This window comes from Neodiprion lecontei, chromosome 1 (genome assembly GCF_021901455.1).
Source record: "Neodiprion lecontei isolate iyNeoLeco1 chromosome 1, iyNeoLeco1.1, whole genome shotgun sequence".
Classification (NCBI taxonomy): domain Eukaryota; kingdom Metazoa; phylum Arthropoda; class Insecta; order Hymenoptera; family Diprionidae; genus Neodiprion; species Neodiprion lecontei.
Genome location: NC_060260.1, coordinates 34374596 through 34397787, shown reverse-complemented (window position 1 = coordinate 34397787; position 23192 = coordinate 34374596). Strand labels below are relative to the sequence as shown.

The 23192-nt window shown below is 37.7% G+C and overlaps 1 protein-coding gene and 1 long non-coding RNA gene across 6 annotated transcripts; one reads left to right on the top strand and one right to left on the bottom strand.

Annotated features, from left to right (window-relative positions):
- Positions 1-345: 345 nt before the first annotated feature.
- On the top strand, positions 346-10274 carry LOC107223595 (serine/threonine-protein phosphatase 4 regulatory subunit 4). Of its 4 annotated transcripts, none has more exons than XM_015663321.2 (16): positions 346-616; positions 1395-1645; positions 1727-1800; positions 2342-2448; positions 2618-2847; positions 2986-3108; positions 3191-3306; positions 3623-3814; positions 3931-4089; positions 4299-4481; positions 4599-5051; positions 5522-5696; positions 5833-5923; positions 6077-6144; positions 6264-6318; positions 6710-10274. In XM_015663321.2, the coding sequence occupies exons 2-16, from the start codon at positions 1492-1494 to the stop codon at positions 8193-8195; spliced, it is 3666 nt and encodes a 1221-aa protein (XP_015518807.2). In that variant the 5' UTR covers positions 346-616; positions 1395-1491; the 3' UTR covers positions 8196-10274. The 4 variants fall into 4 exon arrangements, with proteins under 4 accessions (XP_015518807.2, XP_015518808.2, XP_015518809.2 ...); XM_015663322.2 differs by lacking the exon at positions 346-616 and adding an exon at positions 1191-1304; XM_015663323.2 differs by lacking the exon at positions 346-616 and adding an exon at positions 1195-1304 and having other exon boundaries at positions 7226-10274.
- Positions 10275-20848: 10574 nt separating this feature from the next.
- LOC124295129 lies at positions 20849-23171 on the bottom strand. Of its 2 annotated transcripts, none has more exons than XR_006905037.1 (3): positions 23111-23171; positions 22098-22204; positions 20849-21510 (listed from the first exon to the last, which is right to left on the bottom strand). It is a non-coding gene; the product is annotated as an uncharacterized LOC124295129 (long non-coding RNA). The 2 variants fall into 2 exon arrangements; XR_006905036.1 differs by lacking the exon at positions 20849-21510 and adding an exon at positions 21802-21857.
- Positions 23172-23192: the final 21 nt, after the last annotated feature.

The following is a 23192-nucleotide window of genomic DNA, read 5'->3' as shown; positions in this document are numbered from 1 at the left end:
AAAATACTGCTGCGACAAGTTACGGTTGGGGGGGTCCTTTGTGAACTCTCTAGATATACGTGCATGTACTAATCTATTGCCAAGTTACTACGTAAGAAGTATGCACGGGTACGCATACGCATCTGTGCGTCAAGAACTCACGTGAGGTAAATAGGAGTACGGTTGCATATAGATCGTGATTAAGAAGTCAAATAAAGATGTAAAAAAATAGTCCAAGCCGCGGCGTGTCGGAGATGCACGAAAGGACTCGGGTGAGCTCGTGATGCATGCGGTGTATCCCCCCCCCCCCCCCCCCGCCCCCCATGCCATCCTCGGCAGACCGTGCGCACACAGTTGTCAGTTGCGTGTTGGTGTTTGCGCGCGGTGTGTACGCCGAGTTGTGTCCTGGTACTTCCGAGTTGCGACGGCTGCGACGTGTGCATTTCAAGTTTTATTAAATTATATTGTGTAAAGTTGGGGGTGATTGATGGGTAGAATAAGTGCGAAGGATGTGGCCAGGGGGAGGTGAAGATACGTGATTGAAAAATTTTACCGATACGAGAGTGTGGGCGGGCAAAAGATAATATAATTGAAAAGAAACATGAAACCGCAATCAATGGTCTGTCCGCTGCTACTCGTACGTATACAACTGAGCAGCCTAACCACGGGCTTCTTGAATCTGTACACTATAAATACACCCGTCCCATGCCTTTTGGCTCCTCGCTCCTTCTCCCGTCGTTAATTATACCTTTCCTCCGCGCAATCTGCTTGCACGCACATCAATTTCTAAATTAATAAACATCGGTGATAAATGAATTGGAACCAGCCGCGCTGGCTGCTTCCATCAGTTCAATCCATCTACGAGCGTATGTATTACGTACAGGTTATCTTCCGTCTCTCATCGAGTCCTGTTCGGTGATTCAAACAAGTTTCGAGAGAGACCGACCAATGTTTTGGCCTTTCTTCTTTCTTCCCAAATGGCTGAATTGCAGCTAGCCGAGAATTGGCACAATTCGATATGGAAAGACCGCTTTACAGACGCGTTATGCAACTCCTTGAGACCTTGAAATCCTCATCAAGGACTCGGTCCTTTTGTATACTGCAAACTCACACTGACGTGCTCGCAAGGTGTTGCAGAATTACGTCACTGTCATCCCGCGGTTGAATCGATTTTCAGTGCACTGGCAGTTCGTGTTGGTTAACCTTGGAATTGTGCAATATGCATCCTTCCATATTTGTAACACCTGATATCACTTGTTGTGTTACCTCATCCTTCACGTCATCCTCATCTTCTTACCTTTGATGTTCGCAATTTGCACTCTGCTGTGGGTGTATAATTAAATAATCATGTTAATTTGTTTTGCCTTTATAAATACAAACGATGATGATTTGCTCAATCATTACATTTTTTCCAGGAAAGGTGACGACATACAAAAGTTGAGTGTAATACATACGCTGCCGACGCTCCTGGCTGGAGACGCACAGTTATGCGTGTCACGATTAATTCCCAAGATGCAGCAGACTCTGTCGAATGCTTCCTCAGAATTCCACATGGCTGCCTCGTCGACTTTCAAAACAATTCTCGAACAGAAATTGGTCAATCCTACGACCTTTACTCAAACATTTTTGCAGAGCATTCTAAACTCCCTGGACAGCAGGGATCCGGGTATAACAAACTTATCTCAGTTAACATATAAGATTTTTAAACGAGTTTCTAACAGTGCAAAATTTTTCTCCTCGGTTCCAGTGGTCGCTCATGCGTGGTTGGAAACCCTGTTAGATGTCATCGAATTACTACCTACAGAAGTCATACGGCACGAGGTAGCTGAATAAAATTTAATGGACTAATCACCGATAAGTCCGTGTGTAAACCGAGCTAAAAAATTAAGAATGAATTTCTACAATTTTCAGAGATTTTCGATAAATACCTAACATTTACACTACTGTATTGTTCCGAATATAAATCTAGGTTCTTACTATTGGATATGACATAAGAAATTCGTACTTGACTTACATGCAAGATTAACTTAACAGATATATTCAAAGACTATTTATTGTGGTAAAGTCTCAGAATTCGTAGTCGACTTACAGTCAGGGTCGATTTATACCTGAAACAATCTGGTGTATTATTGTGAAAGGTGTACACTAGACTTTGGAAAATTGTCAACTCAGTACCAATAGAATGTCTACAAAAGCAATTTAATTTTAACGCAATTTATTAATAACGTCTAGTAGTTTAAGTAATGTAATTTAACTTGCCATGCTAGTAGTCTAATTCCAAATTGAACGTGCATAAATTACATAAATTATATTTATAAACTCTTGATAACAGCGTGCTGTATGAAACTTATCATTCCAACAGATCCTTCCTATGGCTATATCGAAAGGACAGTTATCTCAGCCAATTAGCTCTAGAATAACATGCTGCAAATTACTAGGAAAAATTTGTACCCGTTTTGACACACTTTTGTGAGTATATTACATGTTGACCTGATCGATATTGACCACGGTAGTCACCTGTTCTCAGACCGTTCTTGTAACAAATATTTCGAAAATCACTCTCAGAATTATTTGTAATGGATAGATCCAGTATTTTAAGAGCTATCAGACAAAACCAAATGGTCTACATCTATTTTAGAATAAAAAAGGAGGTCCTGCCAACGGTGCATTCGCTCTGTCAAGATGTGAACAGTGATGTGCGAGCTTGTATCTGCTTGCAGCTGAGCTTTGTTGCTCAGGGTCTTGGTGTTGAATCTGTGAAGCCTGCGCTACTTCCATCACTAGTTGAACTTGCCAGCGATGAAGAAAGTACTGTGAGGCACGCTTCTGTCCAGACCATTGTACATTTATTACCTCATTTTCAACAAGGTATCAATATTTGTGTTTTGATTAATGGAAAAATGTTGAATATGACTTTATGGCGCAAGTTTAAGTCCCATTGATACTGACCAAAGTTTTTTTTGAATAATAAACCTTTCAAAAAAATATTTCAATTGATAATTACAGAAACAATAAAGGGAATCATAGCACCCCTTATAAAAAAACTATGCGAAAGTGCACTGAAGTCTGACGATAATGTGATCTGTGTAATTGCCCAAGAATTTGGCAGGCTTGCTCTTGGCCTTGAGCGTACGTAATTGATCAATTACTATTAATACTGCTAATTAATTAATGCATTATGTATATTCAATTAATTTTTATTCATTTCCAGGAGCCTTAACAGTCAATGAGAAAACTTGGCTGATAAGATATTTCCAACAACTTTCCCAGCTAGGCATTCCATCTATGAATAAGGATATGAAACAAGAATTTTCATTTGCCAATAAAGTAAGTTCAAAAAATTTGCTCAGTTATGTTTTCGTGTACACTACTGTTTCATAGATAAGATACCTCGATAGTCATTTTATTATGTACCATATCAATATTGGGAAAAAATAAAGTAGTGAGCATTTGAGCAAAGATGCCTACAAAACTAAAACTAACAACTAAGACTATGAGTAACTTATATATATGGTGAAAGAATCTTCCATATAAGTCTATCTTATTTTTATGCCATCGTCTACGAGTCACAAAAGTTGTTCAATTTGTATGGACTATAGTCTCGTTTTAAGAATGTAACTTGTTTTGCATATACTGGTTTTAGGCAGCCAACAGTCCTCAGACCAACGAAAGGTATGTGGAATGCCGCCGTCAGTGTGCATTCAACTTTCCGGCCATATGTCTTTTCACATTAAATACCTTTGAAAAATTGGATATAATATTACCGACATTTACTGATTTGACTTCTGATCCGTACTACATGGTCCGGAGAACAATTGCTTGTGGAATTCATGAGGTAAAAGATTATCACATAAAATGTCATTATCTGGTGGAGAAGCTCATTTAATAATTTGCTTCATATTCCGCACATTCGCAGACGCGTGAAAATATCATGACTCATTCACTTCATAGGTTGGCAAAGTTCTGGGCTCGCAAAATGGATTGATAAAAAATGAGCTTATTAGATTGCTGAAGGATGACTCTGAAGAAGTTTTGCAAGGACTGGTGCCACATTTGGCTCAAACTTTTGATCTTTTGACTCAGAGTCAAACAATTGGGACTGATCAGACGGTAAGTATAAAAAATAGGTATAATCTTGAACTATTCAAATTGATTTGGATTTAAGAATGCCACCACATGCAATACTTTCATGATTAATGAATGAGGGAAAAAAGTCAACTTTGCTCTCAGAGTGATCTTTCAGTACAGCTTTCTAAAGTTCATTTTTGTAGATGCACAAATCTTAAATTCAAAGTCATTTAATTATTGTGTTTTCACAGGATGGAGCTATTTTGGATGTGTGTAGAGCAATTTTAAAATGTGAAGTCGAAATTGCTAATACCTACAACTGGAGACTTTCGGCTTTGATATTAAATCAGCTTGAGATTTTACCACGATGTATTCCAAGTGATTTAATTAATTCCCATTTCACTCCGATGGTGTTCAATAGAGCATTAAATGCGGTAAGTACATATTCCAACGTTTGGACAGTGACAAGACAGAAATATAAGTTTGATAAACAGTGAACACTTTTTTAACCAGTATACCTTAAATCACAGTAATTTACTTTTCGCCCACAGAGACCATTGCCAGTGCGTTTAGCTGCTGGCAGATTACTGCTGATATTTTTGAGATATAATCTAAAACCCATGCAACGAAATGAGCTTCGGAATAGAATTTATACAGAATTTGCACATAGTAGTAATTGCTATACTAGAATGTTGTACATACGGATGATGCAGGAAGCCATGATCATCTTCTCCACAACTTACTTTAAAGAAAATTTCTATACCACACTGTTGAGCATCACTGAAGATCCAGTTGCAAATATCAGAATGAAAGTGGTTTCAATGCTACCTCAGCTGAAAGCTATGTTACGAATGTCAAATGACAAAAGATTGTTGGCTATGCTAGAAGGCAACGTGCGGGCGTTGATGAGCCTTGAAAAAGATCGGGACGTTGTGTATACATTGACTAATGTCATTCACAAATTAGACAGTATTGACGTTAAACAAGATGGTCAACACGTAAAGGTATTGTGAATTGAAACTACTTCATCTTCTCAATTTTTTATTTTCTGATTAACCCTAAAAATATATCTTTTTTTTTTACCTTCATACTCATGAGTGGGGTTGACAAAGACCCTACGCGTTTCTTGTTCGTAAAACCGTTCGAAAAACAATAATAGGACTCGTAATTACATAGATCTTTTCGTTTAATGAGGAAACGAATGGTGAAGAGCACGTTTAATTGCATTGAAGTTTAGTTGTATTAGTGTATGTATCGATTGCACAATGTCCGTTTCTAGCTTAGGAGCACCATTTAAAAGTCAGCTGGGGTTGTTTACGACCCTGTACATGTATTCTAGGATTAATTTAATTCTGTTTATAAATTAACACATTATAAATAAAATTTCCAGGTGATATTGTTGTCCATTTTAAACAGTTTTCAATAGTTGAGAAATGTCTGAAACAGAATTGTGAAAATAGATCACCTGTTTCAGCCTGCAGCAAAATTAACTCGTCAAGAAATCGATGATGCGAGGAAGCTAGAGGAAGAAAAAAAGCTAACAGCAATGACTTCCTCTAAGCCAGTTGCGACAACTGCGACAGTAAATCAACCTACCACAACCCAGCGGAAGCCAAATGCATCCGGTCTTCCTAAACAAATATCCCCAAGTGAGTAGCAGCATTTTTGGTAAAAAAATTTGATGTTTCTTTAACGGTATAACTCTTATACTTTGTATTCCATTACCTAACATGTTCTTCACGATTTTTTTCTCTACAAAATTTCAACAATTTTTATATTTTTCAGCTACTCCAAAGCCAAGTACAGAAGGATCCATTGGGGCAAATAGACAAAGACAAGGAAGTCTGTCATTGGTTGATAACCCATATAAACAGTCGTGAGTAAAATAATACTTCCGAATTTATCAACGGTTAACAATTTTTATACAGTTCATGAAACAGTGTATGAAGTTCTCAATTCTTTTAAAACTAATCCAATCAATATTATCATATTTTCACGCTGTAATTATACTTCTGTATACATTTTACAGTTCCCAGTATTCAAGAATCAAACAGCCTAGTTCATCTGAGCCGCCAAGCAAACAACCATCTCCTAAACGTGAGCATTGAATTCTTATGATATAAAAAATTGATGTCACCGAAATTCGGGCCCAGATTTCTAATGATAATATACATTTTGACCAATCCCTACTTACAAATTTTTTCTAATTATTGCAGGCGATGGAGGCATGACTCCAATTACCAACAAGAGAATGCCAGACGCAAAAACAAGGTAGGATTTATTTGCTGTCTTAAGTAATGCATCTAAAGACATTTACATATTCACTTATATGGATTCAACGGAATTTCTTAATGACTATACTTTCCAATAGAAAATACATCAAACTATTTAATCAGCGCTCAGTGAAAGAGTTGAGAATATTTTTTTTTTGTGCTGTTTGAGCGACGGTTCACTTATTTTTACAATTTCTAATTACAAAATCGAATAACACACTTTTAGCTAAGTAGCACATTGAAATAAGTATTCAGGATCGTTTAACGTGATCTTGATTCTTACTTCATCTTCAGAAGAGCTCATTATTAAATTACTTCATAATTTAACAACCTGATAGAACGTGGATAAATGGAAAATGCCTAAATGACAAGTGTCTGTCTGCTTCTAGTACCTCTAGCAACAATCTCACTTCGAGCTGGGCTCGGCTTACCTCTAACAGCATGCTACTAACTCACCCTTGGGAAACTATCAACCACACAAGCTCTAACGCTGGTGTAAGCTCGGTTAATTTTAATTATAACTTTTCCGGTGATAATCATAATACCGATTTTAAAACAGCATGCGGTTGCTCAGAGTCTGCGGAAGATATTTCTCGAAGTAGATACTCGTTAATAAATTCAGGCGAACAGGAACATAAACCAATTATGCGTTGCTGTTCTTGCTTTGACACTAATACGGAGTATTTGAAATTAAACGTACCTCTGCATCACAAGCATCATGGGCACCCCACATCAGAGTTTGCTAAGTCCTTTGTACTAACGCATCTAAAAGAAAATAAAAACGAGTTGCAAGATTTTCTACTAACAAAGGGAAATCACGAGGTGGTTAAAGATAAGGAACCAGATTTTGCCGCTCTACGGGCCCTAACAAATGCAGCTCACTATAATTCTTGTTGGGCTTTTAGCTCAATGCCTGAAATTCCAGTCACTCTCCTTGATGACGAGTTTCTTGTTGATGCGGGGATTCGTATTCCAGCACAGTTATCGTCAAGCCAAAGTACATCAAAAATACCCAACTTACAGGACATTATTTATCGTAACAGAAGAGAGGGAAGTGTCGATAGATCGCATCGTAGCAGTGTTAATTTTGACAAAGGCAAATCTAAAAGGCAATCTGCTGAATATGAAGATTGTGTTAAACCGAAGGTACTAATTAGTGATCCAATGAAAGTGAAACGCAATTTAGACGATTTTGAAGAAGGTTACAGTCTTGGGAAAATGTCAGGCAAATCGGATGAACAAATTTCCAAAGAGGATTTGAAGACCAAAAGATATTCGGGATCATATGCAAAAAATAAATTTGGTTACGAGCCCAACCAGAGCAAATCTAGTGATGAAAAACCAAAAAGAAACTCACTGTACGTGGACAAGGAAAAGTCAAAGCTTTTACAATCTAAAAGCACGATTGATAAGAACAAACGCTATTCCGCTAATTATACCTCTCGATTACCGGATGTTAAAGACGTTAAACATAAATTTAAACGCCACAGCTTAGAAGTAACTGAATGTACTCCTATGCCACGCGCCGATCGCGCCATACGAAGGTATTCGGCACTGGATGTAAATCATAATCAAGGGATAAGTAAAATTCCTTTGAGAAGTAATTTTGTTTCGGGTAGCAGAACCGCACCAGCAACTAGAGCTTCTAGTCCTGTAAGATTATGTACCAAATTATATTTTAACAAATCAAGTGGCAGCGAGATTCAGACATCTACAAGAAATAAATTTTTAACTAGATTTAGCTCAAGTGACGAGGAAGTTGATAAACTTTGTCATAAATTCAGTACTTGTCAAACAGCTACCAGTAACAGGGCAGAAAGTCCCAGAACAAGGGATAGCAGATTGCCTGTGCGTCTTCAGAAAAAGAAAATCTGAAATATATGTCTGTTATCAATTAGTTTCCATAGAAATTAAAGTATTCTGTTAATTATATTTATTTGTTATATTCTAGTTTTACCATGAGTATTTCGCAAAGTATAATACTTCTAGTGAACATAATATAATAATACGTGAAATAGTAGTATTTTCGATTACTTCTGGTATCGATCTCTTATTACAGAAACGTGTTTCAAATATGTAATACCAGCTTATCCTGATTTGTAATTTGACTTCTTCATCACGCACACTTTATCTTTGATCTGTATCATCGCATTACAGTAACACTTTAAATCTGTACAACATTTAGAAGTAACATTGCGACAGAAGCATAAAACTTTTACAATGTTTTTGCTTGTCCATTATTGATGGTCATCGATAGATGAGGAACGAGGCTAATGATTATTCAAATGCAATTTTTTAAATTCCAGCCAGTGATTGAAACCTGTGTTTTATAGTCGAAAACAATACTGATATTCAATTTTTAACAATTTATTAATTATTCGTTATCGTAATAGATTGTTTAGGTCGTGATAGTTATAAAATAGGACCTGAGTGTTAAACTTGTTAATACTGATTTTAGTTTATTTAACATGATAAGTTCATTTATCGTATTTATATTTATATTATTCCTATGAACCTCAAGCATTAAAATACCTGCTGTTATATATTATACCGATAAAATCTCACATATTTATTGTACACATATTTTGGAAATATTGACTTCGATTTTTTCAGTTAAGAAAATACGTGTTGCGAAATGCAACAATATTGTACCAGGGTACATAAAACGATTCTCACCGATTCAATACTGTTGTTACAAAAAAGTGCAGAACTGAAATTGTATAACTGTTCTATATTTCTACGTAATTAGTTTTAAAAGAAAACTAGTCATATATGATCTGTTTGAGAGGGATAGATTAATAAATATTACAAACTGTAATTATAAACCATCTGTATTTCTGCAGCCCCAAACAACCGGCCGCATCTACCAAGAAGTGATGAAAATTTCTTTATAACAAGACAAGGCTTGTGTACTTACGAATGTAAAGGTTTGATGAGCATAGCTAAAGATCTTTATTGAATCTCGAATGAAAACCTATGATTAGAGCTTTATTTACGCCAAACAACATTACATAAGTTACATAAATCGAAAATTACGAAGCTTCACTTTTGAGTCATTATTGAACGCTGTTTTTTTTAAGGCTGATTCGAATGGATTTGCCATGTGAGGAGAGCAAATCAACCAACATCCACTGAAAATTCAGATCGGTTTTTCAACACTGGTGAATCCATGTAATATTCTCATGGGCTGCTGAATGTAAAATGCAAATAATTCTAAACTATGTATCTTCGTATAGATCGTATTATTTATTTGAAGCATGTTAACAATATGTATGAAAATAGCGGCTTCTCGAGAAGACGAATGTACCTCGGTGCGGAAATGGCTTTCAGTGCTACAACAATTACTAGGCTTTTAATCGGATTTACGTTCATGATTCGATACTATCAGTTTTATTTTTTATAAAAATATTCAATGGCTGACTTGGTAATTGGCACGTTGAGTTCTTGAACGCCAACGCATCGAGGTATGTCTGATCTGCTCATATTCTTGATAGAATGTCTTACATTGATTAATACAATCATGATGAATGAGAGTTTATCCAATTGAAATGTTTTATATTCGTTTGGTATATCTTGTGATTTTATTACGTCACTGTAATGCTGAAAACTTGGTAAAGTTTTTTCAAGATATTATGCCGTACATGTATATACGGATATTTTTAGTTTGGTTGATTATCAGACGCAGCGGCACATGTATTGAAATAATATGCATACTGATTGTAACTCTACCAAATTTTCAGTGAATATACCAAGTTTAGACCATACAAAATGGTTATAGTTTCACCAATCATGCTTAAATAACGCTACTTATTTTTGTATAGATCTACAAGAATGCTATCAACTGTTGTGCCAGTGAAACGAGAAATAGGCATGTGTATATCAATAGAGATATTATATATCATTGAATGAGACGGCGTGTGTTATTTTTGTATCATTAAACCCTGGGCACGAAAATTGAAATTCTTATTGTTTTCTACCGTTTTACCATGTGTGATGAAAAACTAGAAGAACCCTTCTTTCAACCAAACCGTCTGAGCTCAAACGTTTTGAAATATTATCAAAACAACCGTTCGATGAGTGAACGAGTTCTGCGGTTCTCTGCGCCAAGTTTGAATCCTTCCACAGTAGAGACAAAACTTCTTGCTATAGTTTGATGTCGCAAAATTTATCAATGAATCGCGTAAATTAATGAAAAAATACGTTTAAAACCTCGTGGCAGCATCGGCGGCGAAGCTACGTAGGAAATTTCGCGTTTTTGGGCTGTAACTTTTGACCCGCTACTCACAGCACCTTTAAACAATGCGCAATTGTGCCTCTTGCAAAAGTACGTCGACATAGGGTATCAACGGATTAATTTTATCACTTTTGAGAATCGGCAAATTTTCGACTGAAAAAATCCAAAGGGGTTAGCTTTCGTTTTTCGACGATTACGGAGCCAAAAATTTTAGGTCTCGGAATCGATTGAAATGACCCTTTCTAGACTAATTGCACCCCAAGAAAACCGGAAAAGACACCTGGAACCTCGTGGATAAAGTAACCGAAGGAAGACGAGCAGATTTTCATTTATTTATTTATTCCAATTCAAGTTACATTAAAAAGTATTGTAACAGTATGATACATATTGTAACCTGTACAGGTGCATTGTAGCTACATGCAGACGTACGCAATAATTAGCAACTAAAGTAATTATTATCGCATACAACATTCTTCAGATTCTATTTGGGGTGATGTTGATTGCACTCCTATTTCTTTACATAATTGTCAGATTGCTTACGTAATATTCAATCATTACTTTCCATTTCTATGTGTCTTTAATATTAATTTGGCCACTTCTTAAGGTACTATACTCTGACACCGGAACAATTGTACTAGAATAATGACATGTTGAATGATATGATAGTAGAACATTGTAGCTCTGAGTTTTTTATTTTTCTTCCCCACCTCCTCGAAAACCCGAAGTGAACTTCATAATTTCCGTCCGTGTAACTCTGGAACCCCTGCTCGAATCGATTCCAAACTAAGCGCAATCGATTCCTTTCGCAAAATTACGTCCATATATGGATTGAATGAATTCACTCTCGATTATTTCCACGAATCTTCTGATGGTTAAAAACTTAATAGGCTGAGTGTCGGTTTCCAGTTCTTTTATTCACCCACTCGTAATTTTATGCATTTTAAACAGATCCTGGTTTATGATGTAGACCTTTCGAGACACAAATCACTACAATAATCAGCGGTAATATGAAAGTAAAAGATTTGTTCATTTCGAAATGGGATTCTATTCGACACGCGCTCGATGTATTCCATAGCATTATTATTCATAATTATTCGAACAACTTTTCATTTACTCTCTCGATCTTGAATTTTCGTACGCGTAGAATCGAAACGCTGTTTTAGCTAGTCGCAAGTGAAGTATCTACGTTGGGTAGAGAAGCAGAATTGTTTTTCGAAAAGAGTTCGTATGGCAAAAAATTAAGAAGTAACTGTAATACATCACGGATGCGCTAATTTTGATCTATGATTTAGAGTCCTAGAAAGAGGATCGTCGGCGATTTTTTTTTTTTCATAGCGAGACATAGAACGAAGCTTCTCGAAACTTCAAGTGTATTTCAACACACATTTGAAAGGTACGAGCAAAAATTTTTATCATCCAACTGTCGCAGAACGGCAGCGTTATTAGCTGACCCGCTAACTGAAGAATGCATCTTTAGTTAACGGCTGACCATCGAAGGGCCTAGCCGCTTGAGTCTGGAATCGGCAGGGAAGATGAAGTGCGTATTTCTTGTCTGAAAGGTAAAGACTAAAATCATTATGCACCATATCATATCATCATACATCATACATCATACATCATACATAGTATTGAAGTTCGAAACCAATTTTTTTTCTCTTGATGTCTTCGACCTATAGTAATCGAAAATCAGCTAGCGGAATTCCTCAGTCTGGAAACAACCGCGCAGTAGAGCGGACGCATGAAAATCGCGCTCCGCAAATTTCGAATACCGGGTTCTCTACCTCCTGATTCCTGTACTCCGGGTCCGCTTCCTGGTCCCACTCGAGTTCCAGGACAAGCGCTCCATGGTTTCTTCGCTCAAGGTACGCTACCTGGTGAAATTCGACTTCCAGGACAAGCGCCCCGTGGTTCCTGCGCTGCAGGTACTTGACCTGGTGACTTCTGACCTTCAGGACTAATTTTCCGTAGTTCTGGCTGTCCAGGTCCTCCACCTGGTGGATTTTGACATCCAGGAAAAGCGCTCTGTAGTTCTGGCTGTCCAGGTCCGTGACCTGATGACTTTTGACCGTCCGGACTGATTTTCAAGTTTACAAATTTGATTATTGAAAACGTCATGTTTTGTACTATCAAAGCAATATGCATGCTTCAGATAACATTTTAAATCGGAAAACAATCGAACGACCAGGATCAACAATTATATTTTATCTAAAATTTTTGAAACTTTACACGTTCACAATCAATTATTTCAATTCATTTTTCGCGCAAGCACAAATTCAGTAGCTATAAATGGGCTAATAAAATTTATGACATTATTAATTAATTAATTAATTACATTAATCCTTACATAATATTTTTTATGTGAACTTATACTGATATATTTATTACTAGGGCAGAGCGGGGTCTGTTGAGCCGCGGGGTCTAGTGCTCCACCTATAGTATTATGCACATGGTGTGTGATATCTACGGGTGGGTGGTATAAGACGAAGCAGGGGGTTGAGGGACCCGCATCACTGTTGCATTAGTCGCCGACCGGCATTTGTTTTGGGTAGGAGCACGTGATGTTGGAAGTTTAGTGCTAAAAGTAAAAAAACGTCGTGCCACTGAAATTTGGTTGAAAAACTACGAATATTATCATACGGTCATCAAGTAAGTATATTGTGATTTTAACATGATTACTGTTAATGTTTTAAGTTTCATAAATAAATTATTTTCGATAAATTTTTAGTTATTTAACATATTAAATGAAATTCGGAGAAGGGGTCATTTGAGACACAACAATCGGGGTCGAATGAGCCATGTTTAGTCATGTTCAAATGACTTCTAACATTTAGTCACGTTAAGAAAAATAATAAAAAGGTTAATGAGAAGAAGATAAAAAATGTAAAGAAAACAAAACTTCCATCAGACACCAAAGAGGATAATTATTTTTGTCTAGTGTGCGCTGAGTCCTATTCAATCAGTCTCCCAGGAGAAGAGTGGGTACAATGAACCAGTTGCTGAGATTGGGCTCATGAAAAGTGCACTTCTGGTGTCTGTGCATTTTATGTTTGCATGAACTGTGACAGTAACTAAACTATTGAAGTGTTTTTTTTTTAAATACGAAATTTATGTAAGTTTGTTTTCGTTTCTATGTTTCATATATTTTAATGTGTCAAGTTAGTATAACCCAATGGCTCTAGTGACCCCATTGGGTGGTTCAAAAGACCCCGCCTGTGGGGTCTTATGAGCCATATGACTGTTTTCATTATAAGGTAAATTTAGTATAGTAAACAACGAATTTGTTAAAGTTTTTTGATCTGAATATGTAGTCCAATGAATAAACGACTGATTTAAAATTGACTCTGTTGTTATTATTTCTTTGAATGCACCTTACACTGATTTGAACAAAATGCGAATCACGTGACCTCGCTCTGCCCTACTTCGGGTATAACCCGAGGTGGTTGGCGGTGGTCGTTGGAGGTGGTTGGTCGTCGTTGGAGGTGGTCGGAAGTGGACGAGGAGAAGGACGAGGAAGACGAGGCAAACGAGCGAAAATGCGCCTGCTAAAAAATGTCGGAACCACTGGTTCTCGTTTTTTGGCTGTAACTTTTGATGCGTTGATCGCAGCGTATTGGGACTGAGCCCAATCGATTTCTCTCGCAAAATTACATCGATATAGTGCGCCAAAGAATTGATTCCAGCACTTTTGAAAATCGCGAAAATTTTCGCCAAAAATACAAAGGGGTTAGCCTTACTTTTTTTTTGGGCAAAAAACTTTTGGTCTCAGATTCGATTCAAATGACCCTTATCTGACCAATTGGACCCTCAGGAACTCAGAAAACGCAGCGAAAAGCGCGTAGGATCAACAGGAGAGAAATGGCGAGCGAAAAAGCACCTGCTGAAAAATGTCGAAAACACAGGTTCTCGTTTTTTGGCTGTAACTTTTGATGCGTTGATCGCAGCGTATTGGGACTGAGCCCAATCGATTTCTCTCGCAAAATTACATCGATATAGTGCGCCAAAGAATTGATTCCAGCACTTTTCAAAATCGCGAAAATTTTCGCCAAAAATACAAAGGGGTTAGCCTTACTTTTTTTTTGGGCAAAAAACTTTTGGTCTCAGATTCGATTCAAATGACCCTTATCTGACCAATTGGAGCCTCAGGAACTCAGAAAACGCAGCGAAAAGCGCGTAGGATCAACAGGAGAGAAATGGCGAGCGAAAAAGCACCTGCTGAAAAATGTCGAAAACACAGGTTCTCGTTTTTTGGCTGTAACTTTTGATGCGTTGATCGCAGCGTATTGGGACTGAGCCCAATCGATTTCTCTCGCAAAATTACATCGATATAGTGCGCCAAAGAATTGATTCCAGCACTTTTCAAAATCGCGAAAATTTTCGCCAAAAATACAAAGGGGTTAGCCTTACTTTTTTTTTGGGCAAAAAACTTTTGGTCTCAGATTCCATTTAAATGACCCTTATCTGACCAATTGGAACCTCAGGAACTCAGAAAACGCAGCGAAAAGAGCGTAGGATCAACAGGAGAGAAATGGCGAGCGAAAAAGCACCTGCTGAAAAATGTCGAAAACACAGGTTCTCGTTTTTTGGCTGTAACTTTTGATGCGTTGATCGCAGCGTATTGGGACTGAGCCCAATCGATTTCTCTCGCAAAATTACATCGATATAGTGCGCCAAAGAATTGATTCCAGCACTTTTCAAAATCGCGAAAATTTTCGCCAAAAATACAAAGGGGTTAGCCTTACTTTTTTTTTGGGCAAAAAACTTTTGGTCTCAGATTCGATTCAAATGACCCTTATCTGACCAATTGGAGCCTCAGGAACTCAGAAAACGCAGCGAAAAGCGCGTAGGATCAACAGGAGAGAAATGGCGAGCGAAAAAGCACCTGCTGAAAAATGTCGAAAACACAGGTTCTCGTTTTTTGGCTGTAACTTTTGATGCGTTGATCGCAGCGTATTGGGACTGAGCCCAATCGATTTCTCTCGCAAAATTACATCGATATAGTGCGCCAAAGAATTGATTCCAGCACTTTTCAAAATCGCGAAAATTTTCGCCAAAAATACAAAGGGGTTAGCCTCACTTTTTTTTTGGGCAAAAAACTTTTGGTCTCAGATTCGATTTAAATGACCCTTATCTGACCAATTGGACCCTCAGGAACTCAGAAATCGCAGCGAAAACAGCGTGGACCAACAGGAGAGAAACGGCGAGCGAAAAAGCACCTGCTGAAAAATGTCGAAAACCCAGGTTTTCGTTTTTTGGCTGTAACTTTTGATGCGTTGATCGCAGCGTATTGAAATTGCGCCCAATCGATTTCTCTTGCAAAATTACGTCGATATAGTGCGCCAAAGAATTGATTCCAGCACTTTTGAAAATCGCGAAAATTTTCGCCAAAAATACAAAGGGGTTAGCCTTACTTTTTTTTTGGGCAAAAAACTTTTGGTCTCAGATTCGATTTAAATGACCCTTATTTGACCAATTGGACCCTCAGGAACTCAGAAATCGCAGCGAAAACAGCGTAGGACCAACAGGAGAGGAACAGCGAGCGAAAAAGCACCTGCTGAAAAATGTCGAAAACCCAGGTTTTCGTTTTTTGGCTGTAACTTTTGATGCGTTGATCGCAGCGTATTGAAATTGCGCCCAATCGATTTCTCTCGCAAAATTACGTCGATATAGTGCGCCAAAGAATTGATTCCAGCACTTTTGAAAATCGCGAAAATTTTCGCCAAAAATACAAAGGGGTTAGCCTCACTTTTTTTTTGGGCAAAAAACTTTTGGTCTCAGATTCGATTTAAATGACCCTTATCTGACCAATTGGACCCTCAGGAACTCAGAAATCGCAGCGAAAACAGCGTGGACCAACAGGAGAGAAACGGCGAGCGAAAAAGCACCTGCTGAAAAATGTCGAAAACCCAGGTTTTCGTTTTTTGGCTGTAACTTTTGATGCGTTGATCGCAGCGTATTGAAATTGCGCCCAATCGATTTCTCTTGCAAAATTACGTCGATATAGTGCGCCAAAGAATTGATTCCAGCACTTTTGAAAATCGCGAAAATTTTCGCCAAAAATACAAAGGGGTTAGCCTTACTTTTTTTTTGGGCAAAAAACTTTTGGTCTCAGATTCGATTTAAATGACCCTTATCTGACCAATTGGACCCTCAGGAACTCAGAAATCGCAGCGAAAACAGCGTAGGACCAACAGGAGAGAAACGGCGAGCGAAAAAGCACCTGCTGAAAAATGTCGAAAACCCAGGTTTTCGTTTTTTGGCTGTAACTTTTGATGCGTTGATCGCAGCGTATTGAAATTGCGCCCAATCGATTTCTCTCGCAAAATTACGTCGATATAGTGCGCCAAAGAATTGATTCCAGCACTTTTGAAAATCGCGAAAATTTTCGCCAAAAATACAAAGGGGTTAGCCTTACTTTTTTTTTGGGCAAAAAACTTTTGGTCTCAGATTCGATTTAAATGACCCTTATCTGACCAATTGGACCCTCAGGAACTCAGAAATCGCAGCGAAAACAGCGTAGGACCAACAGGAGAGAAACGGCGAGCGAAGAAGCACCTGCTGAAAAATGTCGAAAACCCAGGTTTTCGTTTTTTGGCTGTAACTTTTGATGCGTTGATCGCAGCGTATTGAAATTGCGCCCAATCGATTTCTCTTGCAAAATTACGTCGATATAGTGCGCCAAAGAATTGATTCCAGCACTTTTGAAAATCGCGAAAATTTTCGCCAAAAATACAAAGGGGTTAGCCTTACTTTTTTTTTGGGCAAAAAACTTTTGGTCTCAGATTCGATTTAAATGACCCTTATTTGACCAATTGGACCCTCAGGAACTCAGAAATCGCAGCGAAAACAGCGTAGGACCAACAGGAGAGGAACAGCGAGCGAAAAAGCACCTGCTGAAAAATGTCGAAAACCCAGGTTTTCGTTTTTTGGCTGTAACTTTTGATGCGTTGATCGCAGCGTATTGAAATTGCGCCCAATCGATTTCTCTCGCAAAATTACGTCGATATAGTGCGCCAAAGAATTGATTCCAGCACTTTTGAAAATCGCGAAAATTTTCGCCAAAAATACAAAGGGGTTAGCCTCACTTTTTTTTTGGGCAAAAAACTTTTGGTCTCAGATTCGATTTAAATGACCCTTATCTGACCAATTGGACCCTCAGGAACTCAGAAATCGCAGCGAAAACAGCGTGGACCAACAGGAGAGAAACGGCGAGCGAAAAAGCACCTGCTGAAAAATGTCGAAAACCCAGGTTTTCGTTTTTTGGCTGTAACTTTTGATGCGTTGATCGCAGCGTATTGAAATTGCGCCCAATCGATTTCTCTTGCAAAATTACGTCGATATAGTGCGCCAAAGAATTGATTCCAGCACTTTTGAAAATCGCGAAAATTTTCGCCAAAAATACAAAGGGGTTAGCCTTACTTTTTTTTTGGGCAAAAAACTTTTGGTCTCAGATTCGATTTAAATGACCCTTATTTGACCAATTGGACCCTCAGGAACTCAGAAATCGCAGCGAAAACAGCGTAGGACCAACAGGAGAGGAACAGCGAGCGAAAAAGCACCTGCTGAAAAATGTCGAAAACCCAGGTTTTCGTTTTTTGGCTGTAACTTTTGATGCGTTGATCGCAGCGTATTGAAATTGCGCCCAATCGATTTCTCTCGCAAAATTACGTCGATATAGTGCGCCAAAGAATTGATTCCAGCACTTTTGAAAATCGCGAAAATTTTCGCCAAAAATACAAAGGGGTTAGCCTCACTTTTTTTTTGGGCAAAAAACTTTTGGTCTCAGATTCGATTTAAATGACCCTTATCTGACCAATTGGACCCTCAGGAACTCAGAAATCGCAGCGAAAACAGCGTGGACCAACAGGAGAGAAACGGCGAGCGAAAAAGCACCTGCTGAAAAATGTCGAAAACCCAGGTTTTCGTTTTTTGGCTGTAACTTTTGATGCGTTGATCGCAGCGTATTGAAATTGCGCCCAATCGATTTCTCTTGCAAAATTACGTCGATATAGTGCGCCAAAGAATTGATTCCAGCACTTTTGAAAATCGCGAAAATTTTCGCCAAAAATACAAAGGGGTTAGCCTTACTTTTTTTTTGGGCAAAAAACTTTTGGTCTCAGATTCGATTTAAATGACCCTTATTTGACCAATTGGACCCTCAGGAACTCAGAAATCGCAGCGAAAACAGCGTAGGACCAACAGGAGAGAAACGGCGAGCGAAAAAGCACCTGCTGAAAAATGTCGAAAACCCAGGTTTTCGTTTTTTGGCTGTAACTTTTGATGCGTTGATCGCAGCGTATTGAAATTGCGCCCAATCGATTTCTCTTGCAAAATTACGTCGATATAGTGCGCCAAAGAATTGATTCCAGCACTTTTGAAAATCGCGAAAATTTTCGCCAAAAATACAAAGGGGTTAGCCTTACTTTTTTTTTGGGCAAAAAACTTTTGGTCTCAGATTCGATTTAAATGACCCTTATCTGACCAATTGGACCCTCAGGAACTCAGAAATCGCAGCGAAAACAGCGTAGGACCAACAGGAGAGAAACGGCGAGCGAAAAAGCACCTGCTGAAAAATGTCGAAAACCCAGGTTTTCGTTTTTTGGCTGTAACTTTTGATGCGTTGATCGCAGCGTATTGAAATTGCGCCCAATCGATTTCTCTCGCAAAATTACGTCAGAATAGTGCATCAAAGAATTTATTCCAGCACTTTTCGAAATCGCAAAAATTTTCGCCAAAAACACAAAGGGGTTAGCCTTACTTTTTTTTTGGGCAAAAAACCTTTGGTCTCAGATTCGATAAAAATGACTGTCATCTGACCAATTGGACCCTCAGGTACTCAGAAATCGCAGCGAAAACAGCGTAGGACCAACAGGAGAGAAACGGCGAGCAAAAAAGCACCTGCTGAAAAATGCCGAAAACACAGGTTTTCGTTTTTTGGCTGTAACTTTTGATGCGTTGATCGCAGCGTATTGGGACTGGGCCCAATCGACTTCTCTCACTAAATCACGTCAAAATAGTGCATGAAGGAATTGATTCCAGCGCTTTTGAAAATCGCGAAAATTTTCGCCAAAAATACAAACGGGTTAGCCTTACTTTTTTCCCCATTTTCGGAGCTGAAAATTTTCCGCTACAGACTCGATTTCAATGATCCTTTTTTGACCAATCGGACCCCCAAGAACTCAGGAAACGCTGCGAAAAAAGCGTGGGACCAACAGCAGAGAAATGACGAATATTATCTCTTTTTTTTCCGCTGTAACTCTTGATGCGTTGATCGCAGCGTATTCAGGCTGTGCCCAATCGGTCTTTTTCACGTGGACATTAACGATTCTAAAAAAGGCGTGTAAATCGCTGTGGGACTAACAGCTGGCAAAGTCTGAATAAAATGCATCAGAATTCAAATGTTCACAACTTTATTAGAGGGTATATAAAATATTCGCAATAAAATATCATACATAATACATCGTATTCTGCAGAGATGCTTTGCGCTTTTACGCAAGTCGCAACTTAAACTATCCTCACTATCCACGATAATGATTGTCTGATATAAAGTTTGTCATACTTTGCTTAAGGTAATATATATTGGACTTCTTTATTCTGTTATAATAATCAGAATTATCATGCAATGTTTAAGCATATCTTTGCGACTGTTTTTGTTTCACACTTTCGTACAGAAACGAATTGTATAACCCTTTTTAGACTAATTGGACCCTTTGTAACGTAGAAAAGACATCAAAAAGAGTATAAGACTAACAGCAGAGGGGTGACGAAAGAAATCTTTTGATTTTTGGGTGTATCTCTTGAGGCGTTCCTTTCGCAATATGTTTCCTCTTGAAATAGATTTTCGAACTGGGGCTTGCTTCCTGCTTCGTAAATATGATCTACCTGACTCAAAACATTAACATGATGTTTATATTTACTTTACAGTCATGTAAATAGAAACTGAGTTGGTCGTAATTTTACTAATTTCAGCTTGAATCGCAATTGTTTATCGAATTTGAATTTAAGCCTTTTTTTTACGAACAATCGAAAATAAACTATACAGGTAATATATTCAAATTAAAATTTTTATTCAAAAAGTAGAATTTTAGTTTGCTGTTTCAAGTCAATTTCGGGCAACCGAAATGATTTGGAAAAATTCCAACATTACTTATTTTGCAAAGTTCAATTCAGGACAAATTCATAAACTACCTCGTTTTTGTATAAATACAGGCCCGGTTTGGACTCGTGGGGCAATAGCGAACCAACTAAATTTCTTCCGGACTTGAGAAATCATTATTATAATAAACGAATAATCTTCTTTTGAACTTTATAATTTATTTATGCAATTCAGCTTCATCCCAGATTACAATAATTTACATAGGTGTGTGAAAATAATTACTCAGTTTTTCACAACCACAGCAAGCTTGTGGCCATAGCATTTGAAATTCGTTTGTACTAATTCAGTAGTTATAGATGCGCTAATAAAATTTATTATATTATTATGTAATTAATTAACTATATTAATGCTTACACAATAATTTTGATTTGTTTTCATGCTGAAAATATTTATTACTATTCAAGGTATAACCCGAGGTGGATAGCGGTGATTGTTGGAGGTGGTTAGCTGTGGTTGGAGGTGGTGGGAGGTGATAGAAGATGGTTGGAGAAGGAGGAGAAGGCGGGGGAGGAGGACAAGGATTTGTGCTCGCTGAGTTTAACATTTTTATAATATTTATTGGCAATTATAATTATATTTTACTTGAAATTTTTCAAATTTGTCATGTTTACAATAAATTATTTCAATTCATTTGTCGCGCAAGCACAAATTCAGTAACTTTAAATGCGCTAGTAAAATTTATTATATTGTTATACAAGCGCTCCGTAGTTTCCATCACCGTCAACCACCTACGACCACCTCCCACCACCTCCAACTACAGTCAACCACCTCCAACAACCACCGCCAACCACCTCGGGTTATACCTTGAATAGTAATAAATATTTTCAGTACAAGAATACATCAAAAATATTGTGTAAGCGTTAATACAATTAATTAATCAAATAATAATATAATAAATTTTATTAGCGCATTTATAGCTACTGAATTAGTGCTTGCGCGAAAAATGAATCGAAATAATTTATTGTAAACATGACAAGTTTGAAAAATTTCAAATAAAATATAATCATAATTGCCATTAAATATTATAAAAATGTTAAACTCACCGAGCACAAATCCTCGTCTTCCTCGTCCTCCTTCTCGTCCACCTTCGACCACCTCCAACAACCGCCAACCACCTCAAACGACCACCACTATCCACCTCGGGTTATACCTTGAATAGTAATAAATATTTTCAGCATAAAAACAAATCAGAAATATTGTGTAAGCATTAATATAGTTAATTAATTACATAATAATATAATAAATTTTATTAGCGCATTTATAGCTACTGAATTAGTGCTTGCGCGAAAAATGAATCGAAATAATTTATTGTAAACATGACAAGTTTGAAAAATTTCAAATAAAATATAATTATAATCGCCATTAAATATTATAAAAATGTTGAACTCACCGAGCACAAATCCTCGTCCTCCTCGTCCTCCTTCTCGTCCACCTTCGACCACCTCCAACAACCGCCAACCACCTCAAACGACCACCACTATCCAACTCGGGTTATACCTTGAATAGTAATAAATATTTTCAGCATAAAAACAAATCAGAAATATTGTGTAAGCATTAATATAGTTAATTAATTACATAATAATATAATAAATTTTATTAGCGCATCTATAACTAGTGAATTAGTGCTTGCGCGAAAAATGAATTGAAATAATTTATTGTAAACGTGACAAGTTTAAAAAAATTTACATTAAATATAATTGTTGATCCTGGTCGTTTGATTTTTTTCCGATTCAAAATGTTATCTGAAGCATGCATATTGGTTTGATAGTACAAAACGTGATGATTTCAATAATCAAATTTGTAAACTTGAAAATTAGTCCGGACGGTCAAAAGTCATCAGTTCATGGACCTGGACAGCCAGAATTACGGAAAATTAGTCCTGAAGGTCAAAAGTCACCAGGTCAAGGACCTGGAGCGCAGGAACCACGGGGCGCTTGTCCTGGAAGTCGAGTTTCACCAGGTACCGGACCTGGAGCATAGAAATTACGGAGCGCTTGTCCTGGAACTCAAGTTCCACCAGGAAGCGGACCCGGAGCGCAGGATCCAGGAGGTACAGAACCCGGTACTCGAAATTTGCGGAGCGCGATTTTCATGCGTCCGCTCTACTGCGCGGTTGTTTCCAGACTGAGGAATTCCGCTAGCAGATTTTCGATTACTATAGATCGATGACGTCAAGAGAAAAAAAATTTTGGGTCACTTCACTTTCTGAACATCCAAACTTTGGTTTCGACCTTGAATACTGTGTATAATTATGATGTATGATGTATGATGTATGATGAATGATGTATGATGATATGATATATATGATATATATGATATATATGATATATATGATATGATATGATGTATATGATATGATTCATAATGATTTCAGTCTTTACCTTTCAGACAAGAAATACGCACTTTATCTGTCCTGCCGATTCCAGACTCAAGCGGCTCGGCCCTTCGATGGTCAGCCGTTGACTAAAGATGCATTCTTCAGTTA